Source organism: Staurois parvus, unplaced genomic scaffold (assembly GCF_062004578.1).
Source record: "Staurois parvus isolate SC_StPar_1 unplaced genomic scaffold, SC_StPar_1.0 ptg000414l, whole genome shotgun sequence".
Taxonomy (NCBI): domain Eukaryota; kingdom Metazoa; phylum Chordata; class Amphibia; order Anura; family Ranidae; genus Staurois; species Staurois parvus.
Genome location: NW_028318210.1, coordinates 3,828,359 through 3,851,891, shown reverse-complemented (window position 1 = coordinate 3,851,891; position 23,533 = coordinate 3,828,359). Strand labels below are relative to the sequence as shown.

The 23,533-nt window shown below is 40.1% G+C and overlaps 1 protein-coding gene across 8 annotated transcripts in view; it reads left to right on the top strand.

Moving 5' to 3' along the window:
* DPF3 (double PHD fingers 3) overlaps window positions 1–23,533 on the top strand; it is a 455,271-nt gene that overhangs the window by 196,106 nt on the left and 235,632 nt on the right. For all 8 annotated transcript variants that reach the window (XR_016314150.1, XR_016314149.1, XM_089686861.1 and 5 more), the window contains one exon: window positions 13,667–13,774. Coding sequence is in view for 6 of the 8 variants with exons in the window: in XM_089686861.1 (XP_089542987.1) it covers window positions 13,667–13,774 (108 nt within the window). In the remaining 2 variants the exon portion in view is untranslated. The remainder of the gene's footprint in view (window positions 1–13,666; window positions 13,775–23,533) is intronic.

Here is a 23,533-nt window from a genome sequence, read left to right as displayed (position 1 = left end):
AAAGCAACTCGTGTAAACAAAGGTTGTGTTCAATGTTCATTCTGTTTCGGCTGGATTCAATAATACAAATATTAAGGCCGGCCGTAGTTACAGTCCTGGCTGTCATAACATTTATATTAGTGCAGCTGGCAGTTTTTTTTAAGCTATGTTGTCAGGGCACTGTACATTTTATTGGGGCATTAGAGAGGCCTGGGGGGCATTTGCCCTGCAGCTCAGTTCACCCCTGGTTGCAACCCACTTTTGGGTCATGACCCATTACTTGAGAAACATGGGCCTAGACAATATCCCCTATTCAAACATAGGTCAGCCATTCGCTGCAAATGACCAGTGTTTCCAGCAGGCCATAATGTAATCGCAAACATCCACGTGTCTATTGGTGGTTGATTTAGGCTGCAGACATTTTAGAGTGGATCCAACAATACCATGTGGCAGTAAACTTTGTAAGCTTATCTTGGGAGATATGGATCAATTCCTCCGTCTCTTCCATTTTACTTATCCTCTGAAATCATTCCCTCATCATTGGAACATGATCCGAAAGCCAGTGACAGGGAATGCATTTTCTGGCTGCATTAACCATAAACATTTCGAATGATTTATAATATGTTCTTTTTGGGTAAGGAGGTGTGCTGTAGTAGATATTGTGCTGGGGAGTAATCCAGTGTATCTGCTGTTACTGCAGCAATATAGTGTCATGTACCTTCCTCCAGAAGGGTTGAATCTTGGAGCACGCCCACCATCATTCCTTCTCCTTACATCTCAAGTACACATTTGGATTTTAGGATGAGAATTTGTGCAGTAATGAAGAAGATCTATACCAGCAGGTATATATTTTATAACCATTTTCCTTGATGGCTTTGTTTAAGGAGCCTTTGAGTATAAAAGGTTTCCTATTCTCTGAAATACTGAGCCAGGTCCATCTCCCAAGCTAGGCTTGACACATTGGAGAATGCAGAGAGAATGCCAAAAAGGGTGGAAAAAGAGGTTAAAACTACTTGAAGATAGGTCCACACCAAGACCAGGTGTGGGCATTTTATTACCTCATAGGTGAGGAGTTTCCTGCGTCAAAAAAAAAGTGTGATGCTAAAACGGTCTTATGAGGCCACATTGATTTCAAAAAGTTTGCTGCCATACCCAGTTCAAAGGCCGGGTTGAATCTATAGGATAAAGGGCCTGTTATGGAGGCGTTGGGGCTGGATGAGTAGATTTGATGGAATGGCATAAGCAAAGGTCCTGTCAACAGATGTGTTTTTGCTGTTTTAAGTACATGTTGAGGAAGAAGGGGGGGTCGGTTTGGCTTGGGAGGTCATCCTGTAGTGTAGGTTCAGAACCTTAGTAGTGTTATCCTTTGCTCCCTTTCCAGGATAAACCCCACCTGATCTGAGGAGATCAGGGATGGAAGCAATAGGAGTAGACGATTTGTGAGAATCTTGGCATACAGTTTAACATCTACAGTATATTAAGTAGTGAAATTGACTGGTAATTTGAAACCTGTGTCTTGTCTTTCCCTTATTTTGAAATCACAGTTATGTGACCTTCAAGTAACCAGTGTGATTGATGGATGGGTTTTGACAAGGATCTATAGGCTGCCAGGAGTGCGATTGCTCATTTTGATAATATGCAGTAACTGGTTTCTCTTTGAATGTGTAGTAAATATTAACCACCAAGGGAGTACCAAAACCAACCAACTACTAAAGAATCAAATATACTGACATAAGCCAAGAACTACAGTGTTTATCAAACATCAAAATTATGGGGTTATGATTGACTGACTCAGTCAACAGCTACTAAAGCCTTGTACACTTGGGGCAAAATGCCGAACTGGACAACTTTTGGCCCATGTGTATAGCTGTCTTTCTGGAGACCGGCTTCTGTTGAACAGGCATGCTGAAAGACCAGCATCTGACCCGCATCCGATAAGCTGAGGGATGGAGTCCCCCTGTCAGAACACAAAGGCACAGTGGGGGAGATTGCCATACTAACATTATTTGTGGTAGTACAGTGATCTCTCAGGTGTTTTTCATTCAGCCCGCTGGGTTGAACGAAAAAAATTATTATCAGGCTTTATCATCATAATCTAGATACAGTGCATTTATAAAGTATTCAGACCCCCTTCACTTCAATTTTGTTATGTTTCAGCCTGATACTACACTTGTTTAAATTCATTTTTTTCTCGCATTAATATATACTCAGTACCGCATAATGACAAAGTGAAAACAGTATTTTAGAAATGTCTTTGAATTTATTAAAAAGAAAAAAGTGAAATATCACATGTACTTTATTTTGCAGACCCTTTACTCAGTACTTTGTTGAAGCACCTTTGGCAGCAATTACAGCCTCGAATCTCTCTGGCTGGGCCACTCTAGGACATTCACAGAGATGTCTCTAAGCCACTCCTGTGTTGTCTTGGCTGTGTGCTTAGGATCCTGTCATGTTGGAAGGTGAACCTTTAGCCCAGTCACAGTTCCTGAGCACTATGGAGCATGTTTTCATTGAGGGTATCTCTGTACTTTGCTCCATTCAGCTTTCCCTCCACCCTGATCAGTCTCCCAGTCCCTGCTGCTGAAAAACACTCCTACAGCATCATGCTGCCACCACCATTCTTCACTGTTGAGATGGTATTGGGCAGGTAATGAGCAGGGCCTTGTTTCCTCCAGACATAATGTTCAAAATGAAAGCCAAACCGTTCAATCTTGGTTTCATTACACCAGAGAATCATGTTCCTCACAGTCTGAGAGTCCTTTGGGCACTTTTGTGCAAACTCCATGCAGGCTTTCATGTGTTTTGCATTGAGGAGTGGCTTTCGTCTAGCCACTCTGCCATAAATCCCAGATCAGTGGAGGGCTGCAGTGATGGTTGCTCTTCTTGAACTTTTGACCCATCTCTACACAGGATCTCTGGAGCTCAGTCAGAGTGACCATCTGGTTCTTGGTCACCTCTTTTACTGAGGCCTTCACCCCTGATTGCTCAGTTTGGCTGAGAGACCAGCTCTTGAAAGAGGCCTGGTTGTGCCAAACTTTTTCCATTTGAGAATTATAGAGGCCATTGTGCTCTTGGAAAATGTCAGTGCAGCAGAATTTTTTTTGTAGCCTTCCCCAGCTCTCTGCCTTGCAATAATCCTGTCTCTGAGCTCTGCAGTTCCTCTGACCTCATGGCTTTTTCTTTGATACAGTATGCATTGTGATCTGTGGTGTGTGCCTTTCTAAATCATGTCCAATCAATGTAATTTACCATAGGTGGACTCCAGTCAAGGTGTAGAAACATCTCAGCAATCATTGAGAGAAATAAGAGGCACCTGAGCTACATTTCAAGTGTTGTTGCAAAATACTTATGCCGATTTGATATAAATTTTTTTTCTTTTTTTCATACATGCGCAAACATTCCTAAAATCTTGTTTTAATTTTATGGGGTATTGAGTGTAGATTAATGAGAAAAAAATGAAAAAGTATAGCCAGAACTAGCGCTCTGAGGAAGGGAGTTCGACTCCCGAAACGCGTTAGCTTTTTCACCAAAGGACCCCCGTTGCCTGGGACCGACACCTTTTGGTTCTCTGTCTCTGTTTTTATGACCTGTTGGTTTGTGAATATGCATTTTTCCTTTTATATTAAATTTGTTTTTACCACGGTCATGCACAAGGAGAGTGCGCCCTGTTTTATTCTTTTTTGCTAGAAAAAAAATGAATTTAAACAACTGTAGCATCAAGCTTCAACATAAAATTGAAAAAAGTGAAGGGGTCTGAGTACTTTATAAATGCACTGGAGGTTCTTCAAATGTAACCCATGTGAATCTTATCTAAATGTGAAAATATCCCTATACGGAATGAAGAAAAGGTGGTATTCAGGTCAATTACTTTCCTTTTTTCTCATGGTGGACTTCTTCGTTCATAAGATTTATATGAATGGTGTTCAAGTCAAACTGGGACTTTTAACTTTACAGATATAAAAAGGAATGCTAGCTTGGCGGTACTACACACAGTAGTAATTTGTCATGCTGCGTAAACTAGGCAGGCAGCCACTTGGTTGTCCTCACACACACTACTAAATTCTATAGGGTTAGCCTGGAAAGCCTTGTAAGCTACTGTTTCTTAAGCTTGCCATACATGGATTGAAATCTGTCCTGTTCAGCAGAGGACAACTGAATTTTGATCCATGTTTGGCCACTGTGGTTGAACAGAAATTGTTCTACTGATCAACTTCTTCTGTTCAACCTCCCTGTCAGTATATTCTTGCCCAGTCAGTGCCACAGGAAATAGGTTGCAGCTATGATCAGTGTATTCTGACAGTGGTGGAGTCTCCTGTCCCTGTTCTGTTGCTGTCAGAACAGCAGGGTGATTCTCACATCCACATTGAATGTGTGGATGGGGAATTTGGGTCAGTTTTTTTGTTCAAGCCACTAGTTAAATGAAAAAAATGTATCCATGTATGGCCAATCTTAGTAGTATCCTGCCATCGCTGATCCTTACTTCAGGACTAAAATGAAAAAGAAATAAGTGTAAGTGCTCACCGAGCTACCAAAAAATAAAATATTGATTTAATTACAATGGAAACAATAAATAAAAATGGTTCTGACACCGTCTACGCAGACTAAATAAACCCTATTAAATGTGTGTATACCGATTCCAATGGCATATTCTGTATTTCACACTTGTACGACATCAAAGTTTAGAGTGCAACTTTGATGCAACTGTGATGCAACATTGGATAGACACGATTTGGATGTGATTTGTTGTCCCTCTGCAAAGTCAGACCCACTATACACCACTATTGCATGTCAAACATTCAGGTATGACTTTCAGGCAACTTTTGAGGGTTAACATTAAAGTCTATGGCCCTCAAGTTGCATAAAAAGTTGGACCAAAGTAGTGCATGAACTACTTTGAATTCGCTGTGACTTTAAGTTGCACATATACAGTATGAATAGTTATCACTGGAAAACATGGGGTACGACTTGTCATGCAACTTTGATGTCCATAGTCACATGATAAGTTGCACAAGTGCAAATGGGATGTAAAAGATGTGGAAATCTAAGGATCTAGCCAGGGGCGGACTGACAACTCATGGGGCCCCCGGGCAATAGGGGATCATGGGGCCTCTGTGTCCTTGCCCAAACTCAAAAAATCCTATGAAAAAGGTACCAGGCGCATCTCATGGGGCCCCCTACTGATCCCGGGCCCTCGGGCAGTGCCCGAGTTTCCAAATGGTCAGTCCGCCCCTGGATCTAGCTCTTTCATTGAGTTTTTACTCCTAGTCTTATACAGATAATGTGTACCAAAGACTTGAGCTGACACTGCAGGGTGATATACAAATGTATCAATTTGACAAAGTGGAGACTTTGGAAAATAGCATCTGAAGTAGGACTTCAAGTAAACACTCAATATAAGGACTATATTCTTAGAGTGCCTTTTTTAGTGCAACACAATGTCAGGATTGCCTTCCTTATACACGTGCCTGTATGCACCATTACAGACAGATACCTGGGTTGGATGCAAGAGGAGGATTGGCAGGGACCAGCATTCCAGAACAGCCAAGATAATGCTTACTGCTTACTACACTACATAATGCTGACCCCTGTACTGTGCCCTACATACTTCTGACCTTTCTGCATTACTTATTCCTCACTCCCACACTCCGCATTACTCTGCACTCTGCATTTTACTACCGCTGATGCCAGGGTAAATTTTCTTTGCCCTAACATCAGGGCATTTCCACTAACCTATTATGCCAGGCATTTATCTCCTACTGACCAATAACTAGTAGTTTCTCCAACTGACCAATGACACAGGGCATTTTTTCACACTGACCACCAATTCCAGGCATGCGCCTCCCACTGACCACCAACAGTGGGTCATTCCTTTTTTTTTTGGCCTACTGACCAATGATGCTGAGCATTTATTTTCCGTACTGACCACCAACAGAGGGCATTTTTTTAATAAATTATATCATCTGGATCAGTTAATGCACATTTAATAGAGTATATGTGAATATGTGAACTTCTTACAAGGTACCATCACAATTTTTATCTTATTTATTTTTAATTGCATTGCATTGAATTATTTAACGCCAACTGTACGCAAATTTGTGACCCCACTGGACTTGGGATTTTTTCCTTGGGGCCACTAATTTGCATACCTGTCTTTGTGCTGGGAACGTGCCGCTCCAACACAGAGACCAGGGTCTCACTGAGAGCCCAGGGTCCCACTGAGAGCCCAGGGTCCCGTGGTAATGATCAGGATCCGGAACTGTGAAGCCCGCCCTGGTGTTTTCTCTGTCTGAATGGAGAGGAAAAAAAAGTGTGAGTAAAAAACCCCCCCCAAAAAAAACAAGCAAAAATAATAATTTTAATAATAATAGTAAAAAAAAAAATAACCTTGACCAAGGTTTAATCAAGGTCAGTGCCAGGGTTAGTGTTTGGGTCAAGGGTCAGGGTCAGTATTTTTTTTGGGGGGGTCAGGATTTTTTTTTTTTCAATTTTTAAATTGGTGTCAGTGTATTTTAGGCAGAATAAAAAAAAAAAGCAAAACACACACTGTTGCTTTGGGCTGTACTATGGGTACAAGCAACAACTAACATACACATATGTGGTATCACTGCGATCGTCCAGAGCAGGAGAACTTATTTTGAGTTGTTCTTTGGTGGTAGGTTTATGGTAGTTGCAAGAAATATACAGCTAAATTTTTAAAAAAAATGATTTTTTTGGGCTGGTTTTCCTTTGATAAAATATATAAAAAAATCTGGAACTATCCATTCCCATTCACCACCAAATGAAAGCCCAATTTGTCCTGAAAAAAAAAAAAGGTATAATTCACCTGGACGCACAAAATAGTTGTGATGAAATGTATGGTTTTACTAACACATGTCAAAGTTGCAAACTTGTGCTTAGGCATTTAGATTTGTTTTACCCTTAGGTGCAAAGGGGTTAATAAATATATGTTTTAGTATAATCAGTGACTCTGTCTCTTTTTCTTTTAAAATTTCTTTTTAAAATTTCTCTTTAACTTTTTATTTCTGGTAGCTCTATGTATAGTGTTTTACTACTTTCAGTTCTCATTGGTTCCAGAGATTAATACTAATTTTTCCTTACCTGGGGCATCTCCAATATCTCCATGTCCTCCATGTACTGAAATAAAAAACAAATTTGGTAGTTTCTATAGTCCTCCTCTTTAGCTGCATAGGGTAACGCAGATCGTATCTCCCTAATGCTAAATGGAATTACTAGCCTCTCATTTTGTAATTGCTGTGTCCTAATCTGAGACAAAGCAAGAGCCAATATCATGTCTACAAAGAAGGGAAGTCTATTACTTTCCCAGTGTTCTGACCCTAGCGGAGAAGATTCTACTCCGATGTCTCCTTGTGTCTTTGTGTGAATAATAAAATAGATATTGTGGTATGTTGGTAAATATCAATTACTATAGAGTTGTTTTTATCATTTACAGAGCAGAGTAAGGGAATACTGGAACTGTTTTATTGCATGTAGCAGCTTGAAAGTCTTATTGCGTCTTACTGCATTATAGAACACACATGGATTGCAAATAAAATACGGATATTTGCATTGAAAGTATTTAGACTTCTTTATCAACAAATTTGCAATGCTTTTCCATATCTACAGTGAGCGCTGTATGCTCAGGTGATAATGACAGAATTTTTAAATCAGACTAGATTTATAACAAATCTATTCCATTATTTGTGATACTTTCCTTTATGCAGGAGCATATCATAAATATGATCAGGGTATGTTTTATAATTTATTGCAGAAATCATAAACTAAACTGCAAGCTAATTTGTCTGCACTGATTGCACATTTGGTCCACTCTCTTACCTCTCCAAGTGCCTGCCTCCATAGATTCCTTCTAGCTTGTGAATGATAATAGAAATGTCCAAGGCTGGGACAATGTCCTTTAGCACCCAATGTGAAAAGGTCAAAGTATGCTCCCACCATCCCCCACCCCTATGAGCTGTGAACTACCATAGCAGAATAGGTTGTATGTCTTGTTCTTTTAGCACCCCCTCCTGCTGAAGTGCTCAAGGTGACTAGACTTCTTCATACTATCACAGAAGAAGCAAAGACTTCACACTCCCATCAGTCAGGATAGTAAGATAACAATAAAACAGCCTCAGCTGAGGCCATTTCACTGTTCTCTTACTATCCTGACTGATGGGAGAGCGGCATCCTTAGACTTCTTAAGCAGATCAGTGATATAAGTCTTCTATTGCTGGCTGCAATCAGCCTACAATAGATCACTATAGCAATAATCGGTTACTGTATGGAAGGATGGGTAGAGCTATGACAGCTCTGCCTTACACTCTGTAGTGAATGGGTTTGCAGTGTTGTCACTCGTGACTTCATCACACTCCCACAAGGTAGTGATGTGTTTACTTTAACTTTCACAAAGTACTTCTTTGAAGTGCTCTATGAAAGCACCAGCAGCCCAGAAGCTGATTGTTTTGTTCCTGGGCAAAGGGCCCAATGCTGGCTGTCACAGTTGGCCGGTGGCTCCAGCACTTATTCCCACCCGCTGATCCCCATCACCATTTTAAAAAGGGCACTGGGACAAATAGCTGCTATCCCAGTGCCATTTTGTTTGTTTTTTTGCCAGACAGCCTGGTCAGTTAAAGGAAGTTGAAATTAAAGGAAAAAAAACATAAAATAATAACAATAAAACGAAAGCAGCCACTACATCTAAGAATTGGTAATCTGCAATATAATAAATGTTTAGTTTTTTGGGGTTATCACCACTTTAGCTTGATAACTGCAAATTGCACAGGCCCTGAAGCAGAAAAGCAACTCCAAATAAACATTTCCACCATGCTTCACATTTTGTATGAAGTTCTTCTCTTGAAATACTATTTGCAGTTTGCATCAAACATGTCTAGTGTTGCTGTAGCCAAAATAACTCTTTGGTTTCAGTGAACAACACAATGTTCTAGAAGACCTGGTCTTTCCCTGTATGTTCAACTGTAGTCTTGCTCTAAAGTTCTATTTGAACAGAAAAAGTTTTTTTCTGGTACACCTCCCATGCAGGTTAAATTGATGTAATCTCTTTATGATTGTAGACTAGTGTTCTTAGACACAAAATGTTGCAGGTTACCTTTAGATCCTTAGCAAGAGAGAAACCCGGACTGTGTGTGCTATGTGTCCACATCCCAACAGATCATGTACAGCTATGAACAAAATATATAGTCATGGACTTTGTGTGGACATATAGAAGAGAAACTGAGTACTATAAAAACATATTATGTACCATTAAAAATTTAATTACACAACATTATAAATTACTCTACACATAGGGGTTCATAACATGCAAGATTCACATATTGACTTGAAGCGCTTCGGGAATCCTTCAGGAGCACATGTGACAATCAGTACACTGGAACCCACTCCTGATCTTTAATAGAATAATATCAATCACTAGGGTAGACTAGAATTCATAGCATGTGTATGTTACCCACAGGGGTACAAATGAGTAGACCAAGGTGAAATTCCGGTACATTCAGTAAATAGCCAATGGTCTTGTATATATAATCTTAAAATAGAAGAACCAACTTTCCTATGGGGGAAGCACCCAGACCCAATGTAAGTAAGTCACCATAAAGACAGCATGGTAGTCAAAGTAGTCATGCACGTATATTCCAAAGAGTGGGCTCTTGATGAGTATCTTAGACACAAACTCAATTGCAAAGGCTGGATTTCTACTCCTTCTCGGACATGCTTTGTCTCAGCTGTAAATCTCACTGTACCTACTGAGGTTTTTTCTTCATTCAAAAATTCTGCAGATAGTAAGAGTGAAGTGATCTTAAATGTTCTTTACACTTGCAGGCCCAGCTCTGCGACCAACTACTGCTGCAATTTATGGCAAACTATAGCTAATTGGTCTAGACTCTAGGGCAATGAGCAACCAAACACGATCTTGTGTTCCAAGGCCATACTTTAACGGAGCAATTACAGCAGTTACTTTCTGCCCTGCTCTTTTCTGTGGATTCTCAAGAACACATAATGAAAAAAAATTTCAGAATGGCAGAGTGAAACATCTGGGGCAGCTCTACACAGAAACAAATTAGCTTCTAGGTTTTGTTATGCAAGCTTAACCAAAAAAGCTGAAGTTAGAATCTGGTGCAGCTGTGCATGGTAGCCAATCAGCTTCTGAGTGCTGCAGTTTTCGTAAATCTCCCCCCATGCCTGGTCAGCTGGAACTGCCAGTAAAAGAGGCCTTATGCATATGCTCTTTAATGGAGGATGTCTCTTTGGTGAGGCATTTGACAATAATCAAAGTTGTCACAGGAGAGAAGGGCCTTCTTCCACAGAATAAAATTCCAGACCCCCCCCCCCCCCCCCTTAGGAGCCTCTGTCTCTTCAAAACACAGAGCACCTAAACATAATACTCCAGCTTCCATTTCACAAACTTTCAGCATAAGACTTAGCCCACAAAGAGTGTGTGTGGGGGGGTATCTGTTATCATTTGCTTCCATCTGGGCCACAGGCATCCTAGACCTGTGCATTCATTAGTTGGTTTTAAATGGGTACAAAGTAAAGTTCAAAACTTTGACTCCTTAACACTTTTCTTCTCTCAAATGCACCAAATGCTAATTAACCACTTGAGATCCAGAAGGTTTTGCCCCCTTCATAACTAGACCTTTGTTTGCTATTTGCCACTTCGCTGCTTTAACTAGTAACTTGCGTGGTCATGCAACGCTGTACCCAGGTGAAATGTATATAATTTTTTTCACACAAATAGAGCATTCTTTTGGTGTTATTTGATCACAATTGGGTTTTTCATTTGTTTTATTATATAAACAAACAAAAAAAGACAGAACATTTTGCAGAAATAAAAAAAAAATACAAAACAATATTTTGTACGAAAATCAAATTTTTTCATACATTTAGGCCAAAACGTATTCTGCTACGAGTCTTTGGTAAAAAAAACCATCCCAATTAGTGTACATTAATTGGTTTGTATGAAGGTTATAGGGTCTACAAATTATGGTATATATATCTGAAAATTTATCAGTTGTGATGTATTGAAGGCCGATCTAATTTCTTGAGGCCCTTAAAATCTCAGGACAGTACAAATACCCCCCCCCCCATATGTCCCCTTGAAATTCAGGTCCCTAAAAGACAAAGGTGTCTGAGTTATTCATGCCTACTTTACTGAAAACAAGGAAAGACAATTTGAGAAATACAGTTGTGACCAAAATTATTCAACCCCCAATGCTGTAAAGGGGTTTAGGGACTATAGTGTACATTTGGAATTGTATTCAGAATCAAATCCTACAAGGACGTTGTAACTACCCAAATGCAACTAAAATGACATCAATTGTTTATGTAATACAGTAGTAAATGGTTCTTATGTGGTTTCTTCATTGCCACAATTATTCAACCCCTTAAAGACTACCACTCTGAAGAACAGAGGTTCATACAGGTGCTTTCCATCAGGTATTGAAAACACCTGTGGATGTCACCGAGCAGCAATCAAGCATAATAAGCACCAATTAGGCAGCTTTAAAATGACTGTGATACTCAGCTCCTTCTAGACATTTACTGGTGTGGTTACAAACATGGTGAAGGCAAGAGAATGGTCCAGGAAGACAAGAGAAGAGGTGATTTCTCTTCACAGGAAGGGCAATGGCTATAAGAAGATTGCAAAGATGTTAAACATACCAAGAGACACCTTAGGAAGCATCATTCGCAAATTCAAGGCAAAGGGCACTGTTGAAACGCTACCTGGTCGTGGCAGAAAGAAGATGCTGACTTCGACTGCTGTGCGCTACCTGAAGCGTAGAGTGGAGAGAAGTCCCCGTGTGACTGCTGAGGAACTGAGAAAAGATTTGTCAGATGTGGGTACAGAAGTTTCAGCCCAGACAATAAGACGCACACTGCGTAATGAAGGCCTCCGTGCCAGAACTCCCAGGCGTACCCCCTTGCTGTCTCCAAAGAATAAGAAGAGTCGACTGCAGTATGCCAAAAGCCATGTGGACAAACCACAAAAGTTGTGGGATAGTGTTCTGTGGACTGATGAAACAAAATTAGAACTGTTTGGGCCCATGGATCAACGCTATGTTTGGAGGAGGAAGAACAAGGCCTATGATGAAAAGAACACCTTGCCTACTGTGAAGCATGGTGGAGGGTCAATCATGCTTTGGGGCTGTTTTGCTTCTGCAGGTACAGGGAAGCTTCAGCGTGTGCAAGGTACCATGAATTCTCTTCAGTACCAGGAGATATTGGATGGAAACGTGATGCAGTCCGTCACACACCTGAGGCTTGGGAGACGTTGGACCTTTCAACAGGACAATGATCCCAAGCATACCTCCAAGTCCACTAGAGCATGGTTGCAGAGGAAAGGCTGGAACATTTTGGAGTGGCCATCGCAGTCACCAGACTTAAATCCGATTGAGAACCTCTGGTGGGACTTAAAGAAAGCAGTTGCAGTGCGCAAGCCTAAGAATGTGACTGAACTGGAGGCCTTTGCCCATGAAGAATGGGCGAAGATACCCGTAGATCGCTGCAAGACACTTGTGTCAAGCTATGCTTCACGTTTAAAAGCTGTTATAACTGTAAAAGGATGCTGTACTAAGTACTAAGATTGAATGTCACTTGGGGGTTGAATAAAACTGATAATGCTGTGAGCACAGAAAAGACATTTGTGGTTATTTCATTATAACTGTTATGTTATATTTGTCTGACCTACAAGTGCCTCTTTAATGTAAATGTAAGCAAGATGACTGAATGATCAAAAGCAATGTCAAACTGGCCAAAACACTCAATTTCAGTGGGGGTTGAATAATTTTGGTCACAACTGTATCTTCAATCGCATCTGAAATTCCTTCCTTGCTTGTTGTGAACATAGGCACTTCAGTCTCAGAGATTTCTCTGTAGCTTGCATTCAGGCCTTCCCACAACCAGGACTTGACCAGAGCTTGTCCTTCAGCAGGTGTTGGCCTTTTTGAAAAAACCTCTGGCTTTGCTCTCCTTTGTCAAAACCTTTATTGAAGGTATATCTTGGATCAGACCCCCATTACAGTACCCTGTTCTTCCCTGGGACCTCAATCTGGTTTTCTCTGCCCTGCAGAAACCACCCTTTGAACCCATGAGGAAATCCCCTTAGATGATCTATCCTGCAAAGTAGTCTTCTTGGTTGCTATCACATCTGTCAGATGTGTCTCTGAGCTCACTTTTAAGGCATCATTTCTCATACTTCACAAAGACAAGGTAGTCTTATGCTCAAGACCATCTTTTCTTTATAAGTTGTTATTGGTCTTCCACTTAAATGAAGACACCAATCTTTGTGCCCTACTTCAAAGCACCAAAGGAAATTGCTCAGTGTCTACCTTAAAGGAACAGTTTTCATCAGGAAGATGAATTCCATATTTGTCTTAACCTCAGAAACATACTTCTTCAAAGTCCACCATTGCTGGATGACTAAGATGATTCATTGCTTGCGATAAAACTGAGGACTCATTGAGGGGTATAGGGGGTACCTAGGGGTTTTTCCTCAAAAGCTTTTCAGTGTTCAACCACCTGAAAGTACCAGCATATAACCCAGGGTCTATGAATACTCACCTGTACATTTTATATCTTGGAATATAGTACAGGAATCAGTCTAATCCAACATGCTTCATTCATACACTCCTTGAAAACAAAGTTTCTTTTGTTCAGTATTTTTTTTTTATTTGGGCAGGTGTGGCTCCAGGACAACTATATACATACCCAGCAAGGTGTTGGAGAAAGAAGAGACGCTTACATCCTCCTGAAGATCCCAGGTTACGACTTTTGGAGATAAAATCAGGTTGGTCACCGTTGTATCGCTTGGATCTGTATTTCAGAGATCAGGTGTTTGTGTTTATCTCTGCATCTGGATTATAGTGGGGTAAACAAATACAATTATTGAAATGTATTGTTGAATATTATCTACAGTAAGAAAACATTTATTTTTGTTTTACCTTTTTCCCCCCCAAGACATATGGATAGTAGTGTTGTACTTGTGCTGTAAACTATAGACAAGAAAATAGTTTCAAGGCTTCATCCAGGGTAAAAAGGTTGCACAAAGCTGGTATAAAGTGCAGAAGGGTTATTACCTCTCCACTACTTGTTTTTGGCACTAGGACCAGAAGTGGGAGAACATTTTCCTAATTGGGGCAAAAATACCTGTAAAAAGATAAAAAAAAAATTCCACCCATCAAAACCTAAAAACAAGACCAAAAATGTTTGATTTGAGCTTCATTTTCATTTGAAATCCTGTGAATGTGAATTCTCTAGGTATCTGGATGATCGTTTGAGCAATTTTAAATGTTCAAAATAAAGAAATGCTAGGATTTTGTTCCTGTATCCTATGCTGGGTTTATTTATTAGAACATTTCAAGCAGCAAAGCCATGCAGTACTCAAGCAAATCAGCATCCTTGTTGGTGATCTTACTTCAGTACTAAAGTTTCTGACTGATTGTCCTAGGTAACTGCTCTTTGTTAGATAAGCTTAATGACTATGGCCACTTGTTTGATTTATTCCCCTTGGTAATGCTCCAAATGGATCATACTACTAGAAGTCTCCCTAAAAATATAAAAACGCAGAATATGAACAGATAATCAAAACAATCTGCTATCAGTATTTGATTTATAGCCTCCTTAGTACTGCTGGCTGTACATAATGGGTTTAACTACTAGAGTTTGGTTCCATCTGTGCTGTTTGCATACATGGAAAAATGCCAGAGCTAGATCCATTTTAGTTTGCTACTTGCATGGGTACCCACTGTCATGTCTTTCATTCCCTTCAATTTTTTTAAATGGGACTTTAGCGTCTGTTCTGTTCTCGGAGAAAACTGAAAATGATGTGACTTAGTTTTATAAGCTTAAATAGGTGTATACACAAATCATAAGAGATTAATGATCCATTTACTGCAAGAAAAGTGAGCAATTCAGGAAATTACTTCTTGTCAAAGCACTCCAAGTTATTCCTATGTTACAAAAGAAGGTCCCATGTTTTCATCCCAAAAATAGCCATCACAAATGTGTTAGAAAGTGATATCAATTGTTCTACATAGTGAACACACTGTGATCTGTAAACGCTATGCATACTCTTATACAAAAAGGGTTTTCTATAAATAAAGCAAGAAAGCCTCTCATGCAAATACATTTTTTCTAATTCAAGTTAATGAATAACAAAAAAATCACTTGACAAGCAAATACATCAGGGAATTGCTGGTGCATAATATCAGGGGCCTTGCTAGGACAGTACAAGTACCTGAGGTGCCCTTGGGCTCAATAAAGAGATAAAAACTATGCATGCGATGGCAAGCCATTTTCTTGCCAACATTATACTGACCATTTCATGTAGCATAAATGGGTGTTTGAAAACAGAACATGAGCCAACCAATCTGGTTTACTGTTATGCATATTACATAGTAAGATATTGAAGTAGTTTAAAGCCTCAGTAAGGCTGGCCATACATTATACAATTTCCTAGAGATTTTTGGTTTAGATTTAACAAAAACCATATAATAGGAGGTCAAACCTAACAACACTTTCAATTGTATCCAATTAAGCAGGCTCTTGCACTACTTAGTTCAGGGTAAATCTAAAGGAAATTGAGCAGAAATTGGACATAAAATTGTATAGTGTATGGCCAGCTTAAGGCTAGGTTCACATATGTGCGGCTGGTGCGGCTGCAGATCCGCACGAAAATCTGTGTAGCCGCACCACCCGCACAGAGGAATGTGGACCCGTGGGTGGGTGCCATTAGTTGTAATGGCACGCCGCCTGCACTGGAAAACGCAACCCCCCCGGGAAACGAGGTTCCCGTGCAGGATGCCGTTTCCAGTGCAGGGACTTCTTCCCTGCTTGTCCCGGGGCATGGGAGTCCATTCAAATGAATAGGCTCTCGTGCCCGCAGTAAATGTGGCCTGCACGGCCGCATATACATGAACCGGGGCTAAGTGTCCAATCACATTTCTGAGCTTAAAGTTTGGGAGATTTTCTTTTCTGTCTATTAGAATGAAGCACAGGTGTATTGTTTATCTCTGCAGATATACACAGACTTTTATTGCATTTACTGTTCTGCGTGCTGGGATGGCGACAGTAAAGTACCTGTACAGCTCAGTGTTGTTTTTTGCATCATCATGCATTCCAGTGTTCTGGAATGTTTCTGGTGTCTATGGGTGGAATAGTACAGTCTCCAGGGCAAGGGGACGTATTGCTATTAACCTGTAGTTTAGCTCCAGGGACACTTGGATTTATGTTCCTTTATTTTTAATCTCTCTACCTAAATGCATGTCATCTTAATTTTATAACTGATGTTATTTCCAAAATGGCTTACTCTTTACAAGTCGTATCGCAGTTTTCTACATAAATGCTTGCCAGTCAAACACGTGGACCATGAGTTTGTGGGGTAAGCCTCTAAAGAAAATATTTTTTTTGTTTTGTTTTATATTTCTGAGACTGTCCCAATTAATAAGTGATACACTAGATGAAGTTTGCCTTGTAACTCCTTTTTTTTTTTTTTTATGAATGAATAAAATTTGGAGGTTTACTTTTAAGTAAAAATGTAGTTCATAGTAGCTATTTCCATAGGAATGATTATGCACACTTTTGCTAGTACATATTAAATATATTTTTTACATATTTCTGTGACAGTGTCCCTGTGTGTATGTATGAAGATGCAATCGGGCCGCACAACCTTTTGTGCTGACACTGGCAGCTGCGACTGCAGGCGCGGGTGATTCCTAAGGGGCAGTTGTGTGCCTGGGTCGGTTACTATGGCAATACTCAGCTTCGTGGCCTGAGGAGCAGTAAGCCGAGTTCGGAAAGCTCTACATTCTCTCTCCAGTACCCTCTGCTATGCTGCATGCATACAGATGACACTTCCCGAAACCTTGCGTTCCCATAATTCTGCTATTTATCACTACAGAGTTTTCATGATTAAACAAATATATTGTCCTAACTGCACACAGAGGCCCAAATACTTTGCAAGGAGGTCAAATAATTAAAGGTTTGATGGGATTAATGAGCAAATCACTAGCTGAATTCTAAAATGTGCAAATTCAAAAAGCAACACCCTTATGAAAACACAAAGATGTCGTTGAGGAGAATAGTAACTGATTGTTAGTTACTTGGGAGCTGGCTGTTGCTACTGTCATTGCTGTGAGACTCGGAGGGGAATATGATACATCAAGCATAGTTTCTGCTCTCACTGTCATCAGACTTGAGGAAAGTGTGTATTCAGGGAAGGCACACAAGGTTGGGAAGGGGGATGTCAGATTCACCTTTTTAAAATGAACATTTACTGATTCTACGGAAAAAAAACCTGTAGCTGCTGACTTTTAATAAACACGCACTTACCTGTCCCAGAGTCCAGCGATGTTCTCACCTGTGCCATCCCTTCTCCCCTTCTCTCCTCCACAGCGCCAGCATCTCAACTGTGGGCATCGGGCTGTGACAGCTTGCGGCTTCACAGCCTGGTGCCCACTGCACATGCACGAGTCGTGCTGCTCCTCCTGATTGGTCCGAAAGTCTTCTAGGACCTGTGAAAGTTCCCAGGACACTGTAGGAGGGAAGAGGGGGGCAAACTTCCAGCTCACTTTGCCATGGCGAACTGAGCCAGAAGAGGGAGCGGATACCTGTCAGAACCAGGTATCCACTCCCCCCAAACGGTGCCAAATATGGCAATGGAGGGGGGAGGAGGCAAACAAGCGGAGCTTCCACTTGTGGGTGGAACTCCGCTTTAAAATGCAGCATATGAGCCTTATACTAGATATACCTCTAGTGTGCACAGTTCACAGTATGATGCCAGCTGTTTCAACTTCTTCTTAACCACTTTCTGCCCCCAATCCCTATATTAACATTTCTCATCACAATGCCATGTTAATGTACAGCCCATAACAGAACTGGTGTCAGGCACCTATCTTCCCAGTAGGTTTTAAGCTTGTCTACTCTTTCCTGTGTCCTTCTCATTCTTAATAGGGCTGATAAGGTAGCCCAACATAATGATGGCTGAAATAATGTGTGGGGGGCAAAAGACCATACCAGGAAGTGTAGGTGCTTTACCCTTTGGAATAGCATGGCATTTGAATGTAGCAGCAGGGGCATGAAAGCTGCAGCAGGTATTTGCTTCTTTTAGCTTCATAATAAAATTGCTTTATTTCTATTTGGTTGCTATTCAGTGTAAAGCTATTACCTCTGGGACATATGAGAAGACACCTATATGGCTTAATGGAGGTACAATCTGAATACCTCAATAAACCAATGCTGGTCATACAGAGTTAGAATTTCTTCCCATTCCTGCTGAATCAGCAAAATTGGAGCTGTGGACCTGAAAATCAAGTAAGCTGGAAGGAAATTCCCAGCCAAACAGTGACTAATGCCAAATGGATACAGTCACTGTATGGGTATTCTGACAGCCGCAGGAGCTCAATAGTCGGCAAGATTTCTCCATCCACACTAGTTAATGTGGATTGAGGAATCTACTGATTTTTATCATTTACCTTGAAGAGTTGAATGAGAGAAATCTTAACCTTTGTGGCTTTAATGTAGTAATGTAGTTTCGCGCACATCTAATATTAGGGTAGGATTAACTAGCTACTGTCTAGCTGCTTTCAGAAACATACCAAACCAAAACAGGACACTACTGTTTAGGGCAGGATCCTTATATAGGGAACAGCCATATTTTTTCTTTAGTGAAAAACAAATCAGTGCTGCGCTGGGATATTAAAGTCCCATTTTCAATAAAATCCGTTGCAAAATTAATGCAAACTAAAACATATATATAATATTGTAAATATGTACCAAAATGTAGTATTGTTATAGTGTACATAAATAAATGTCCATATTGTGACATAAAATATAAGCAATCAGCCTTCCAGGATATCTGTACAGCAGCGATTTACACCTCCATGCTCCACATGCAAATATTTTGGTGCACCACCACCAGGTGTACTCTCACCTTAGCGGTATGACCTCCCACAATGTGTCCCTTTTACGAGGACAAAACTCTCCTCTCCACCCAGAGCCACAGTATCAATCTCGGATCCCTTCTCCAACAGTCTCCACTTCACAGCATGTAAAAAGAATTCTTGCTTAGTGATGTTCGTGGACGGAGCTCATGAATTTAAATTTTCCAACCAAAACTTTTACAGATTGTGTTTATAAGTGAGAAACATGCAGTCCATATATCCACACAGACTTAAAGTCAAATGTGAGTAACATCTTCCTTGGTGACTTGCACCTCCACACAGAAGCAGCCAGTGCAGCTTAATCCATATTGGTGGGGAGGTTTTGAGTATTTATATATTTTTTTTCCATTTTTTTTTTCATATCTTTCATATTTGGCTGAGTACACTTGGCTGAGGTATATTCAAGCACAAGGATTAGATTATTCATATTTTTCTTTAGTTTCATATAATTTAAGTAATAAATATTATGTATAATAAATATACAGAGCTCAGTATAAATGAGTACACCCCTTTTGAAAAGTAAGATTTTAATCAATATCTCAATGAACACAAGAACAATTTACAAAATGCTGGCAAAACTGAGTTTTATAGAACATTTGTTTAGCTCATTACATAAAATTAAAGTTATTAATATAACTTAGATTACAAAATCTTCAGTTTTACTCAGATTAGTTGATGAAAAAATGAGTACACCCCACAACAAAAACTACAGCAACTAATATTTTGTATGACCTCCATGATTTGTAAGGACAGCACCAAGTTTTCCAGGCATAGAATGAACAAGTTGGCAACATACTGCAACATCTCTTTTTCCTTTCTTCAAGAATGACCCCTCTTAGAGCCTGGATGCTGGATGGAGAGTGATGCTCAACTTTACTCTTCAGAATTGCTCATAGGTGTTCAATTGGGTTCAGATCAGGAGACATACTTGGCCACTGAATCACTTTCACCCTGTTCTTCTTCAGAAATGCAACAGTGGCCTTAGATGTGTGTTTTGGATCATTGTCATGTATAGAGCAGTACATCTGTGAATTCATGATACCATCAATGAAATGCAGCTCCCCAGACAACAGCAACACTCATGCAGCCCCACAGAAGGACACCACCATGTTTCACTGTAGGCACCATGCTTTTTTCTTTGTACTCCTCACCTTTGTGATGCAGCATGGGCCCTGGCAAATTCTAGGTGGGCTTTTTTATGCATGGGCTTTAGGAGAGGCTTCCTTTGTGGACGACACCCATACATGCCATTCCTCTGCAGTGTACACCATATTGTGTTACGGGAAATAATCACCCCAGTTTGGCTTTCTACTTCTTTAGCTAACTGCAGTGAACTTGCATGGTGATTTTCTTCAACCTTTCTCATCAAAAGACACTCCTATCGAGGTGTTAACTTTGGTAGACGGTCTGGATGTCTCTGTAAGATGGTTGCAGGTCCATCTTTGTTAAATTTTTGTATCACTTTTGCTACAGTACTCTGACTGATAAGTATAGCTTTGCTGATCTGCTTGTAGCCTTCAACTTTTTTGTGAAAATAAATTATTTTCTTTCTCAGGCCTTGTGACATTTCTCTTCCATGTGATGCCATTGCTGATAGCATGAAATGGGAAGGGGTTTTCTTTGTTAACCTCTTGCACGCCACCCATAGTAGAAGTACAGCTACAGGGTGGCAGGGCTGTGCAAAATCACATATATATGTGATTTGCATTTCCCGGTAGGGGACACGTGTATCACCCTACCCGCACAGCCATTGGCGGCTACGGATGTCAATAACTGGGTCCCGGCCGGAGATTCCTTGCTGGCACTTGGCGATCGCAGAGTACAACTGACAGGAGAGAGACTAGTGTGTAAACAACACAGGTCTCTCTCCTACCAGCAAGGACATGCTGATGTGTATCTTCAGAGAAATACACAGCAGCATGTTTCCCTAGTAAAACGCACACAGCACATTATACAAAACAGCACACAGTTAATCCTTTGTTCGCCCCGGATGTTAACCCCGTCCTGCCCAGTGTCATTAGTACAGTGTCAGTGCTTTTTATCAGCACTGATCACTGTATTAGAGTTATTGGGATGTCAGTGGCAGTTAGTTCCCACCTAGTGTCAGAATGCCCTCCGCAAGTCGCTGATTGCCGTCATTACTAGTATAAAAAAAAAATTCCAGTATATATACTGCCATTTGTAGACGCTATAACTTTCATGTAAACCAATTAATTTACATGTATTGGGATTTGTTTTTAGCAAAGTCATGTAGCAGAATACATTTTGGCCTAGATTTATGAAGAAATTAGATTTTTTTTTAAATTTTTTACTGGATATAGTTTTTTTTGTTTTTCAGAATTGTTGGTCTTTTTTTGTTTATAGTGCAAATAAAATTAAAATGCACAGGCAATAAAATACCACCGAAAAAAAGCTCTATTTGTGGGGTAAAAAGAATATAAATTTAATTTATGTACAGCTTTGCATGACTGCGCAATTGTCAGTTAAAGTAACGCAGCGCCGTATCGCAAAAAAAGACGTGGTCAGGAAGGGGGGTAAATCCTTTGGAGGGCAAGTGGTTAAGCAATTGCCCTATTATAATCAACAGTCTGCTGGACACCTGTTGTTTAATGAATAATTAGACTCACCTGCAGTTGAATTCTTGTTGATTAGGATTTTGTTGTCTAAAATATAGCTTTGCTTTCAGTGGGGTGTATTAATTTTTGCAACATGGTCTTAAAATGAATTTGTTAGTCAAAATACTTTTTTGTGTGTGTAAATTAACAATGTTGTTAATTTTGTTTGCAATCAATGGCCCTCATTTGTGGGAGTATTTTGTAGTATAGTGCCCCATAGAAAATGTTGATTCTGAAAAGAAAGTAAAGGTTGTCTGACAAATCTGTTGGGGTGTACTCATGTGTATGTATTTATGCTGAGCACTGTATATATACACACATTATATATGTATACACACAGGCACACACACACACTATATATGTGTGTGTGTGTGTGTATATATATATATATATATATATATATATATATATATATATACACACACACACACTCACCAACCACTTTATTAGGTACTTCTTGCTAGTTACAAGAAAATGTCCCCACACCATTACACCACCACCACCACCAGCCTGAACTGTTGGTACAAGGCAGGATGGATTCATGGTTTCATGTTGTTTACGCCAAATTCTGACCCTGCTATCTGAATGTTGCACCTGAAATCTAAAGCCTGTTCTTCTCCGGCCTCTTATATTAACAAGGCATCGTCCACACAAATGCCACTCACTGGATAACTTCTCTTTTCAGACCATTCTCTGTAAATCCTAGAGATGGCTGTGCGTGAATATCCCAGTAGATCAGCAGTTTTTAAAATACTCAGACCAGCCCATCTGACACCAACAACCATGCCATGTTCAAAGTCACTTAAATCCCCTTTCTTCTCTATTCTGATGCTCGGTTTGAACTTCAGCAAGTCATCTTCACCATGTCTACATGCCTAAATGCATTGAGTTTCTGCCAGGTGATTGGCTGATTAGCAATTTGTGTGACCAAGCAATTGAACAGGTGTACCTAATAAAGTGGGTGGTGAGTATATATACACACACAAACTCTGCATTATTCACTTATTTTGAGCTTCAGGTATGGCATATAAAGCCTGATGTGGAAAGTACACTTCTTAGTTCCTTGACAAGAAACCTAGGCTCGTACTGCAACATTTTTGAAAGTATGCATTGAAAAGATTCTCAATGCATCTTCCAATTTGTCTGTAATCGTTGCCTAGTACCCTGCTAACCCTCTCGTGGGAGGCAGTAAGAGGGTCATACAATGGGTCTTTATGAATGTGGACTTTGAAAAGAAAAGCTGCATGGGTAAAACACCAGCTTATTAACATTAAAGATTTTGAATGCATGCATACAAATTTTGGATGTAACCTTTTTGGAGTTCCTCAGCACCAATCAGGAACTGGAAACAAACCTTTTTCTCTAAAATGTTCTCAGCAGGAGAGAAACTATCTTAAACAAGAAAATCTACAATTTCTCGGGAAATTGTGTAAAGTGTTCTTGCCGCAACCTTTACCAAATGATTGATGAAATGTAAGCAGTGCACATAGCAAGCCTGACAGAGGGATAAATGGATTTCAGCTTGTATTTTGGAGTTCACAGTTAGCCTTAATGACACAGCTGCGTGTGAGTCATGTTTGGTTGCTGTAGCAACTCACTCACTCAGGAATGTCAGCATGTCTGTTCTAAGCAGTGTTTAAACTTGCCAACTTCACTGGCGATTGCCATCTTCAAACACTTGTAGTTTTAAAAGTATAAATGCTACAGCAAAGAGCCTTATATTGTGATAATCACAAGAAGCAGGGCTTTTGATGTATAGTATGTCTCTGAAAGATAAAAAATGAAGGCACAGTCGCAGTTTAAAAACGTCCCTTAACATTTCAGGTATCTAGAGTGGAGTTTCAATGAAAGTCAATGGGAGGGGTGAGGTGCAAACAAATGGTCATATTCTGAAAACTATCAGGAGTATGTCCTAGCCGTGAACATTTTTAGTGACAGCAGGGTTAGCTGAACGTTTTGATATAAGATATGTGTAGGTGAGCTTGAAAATGA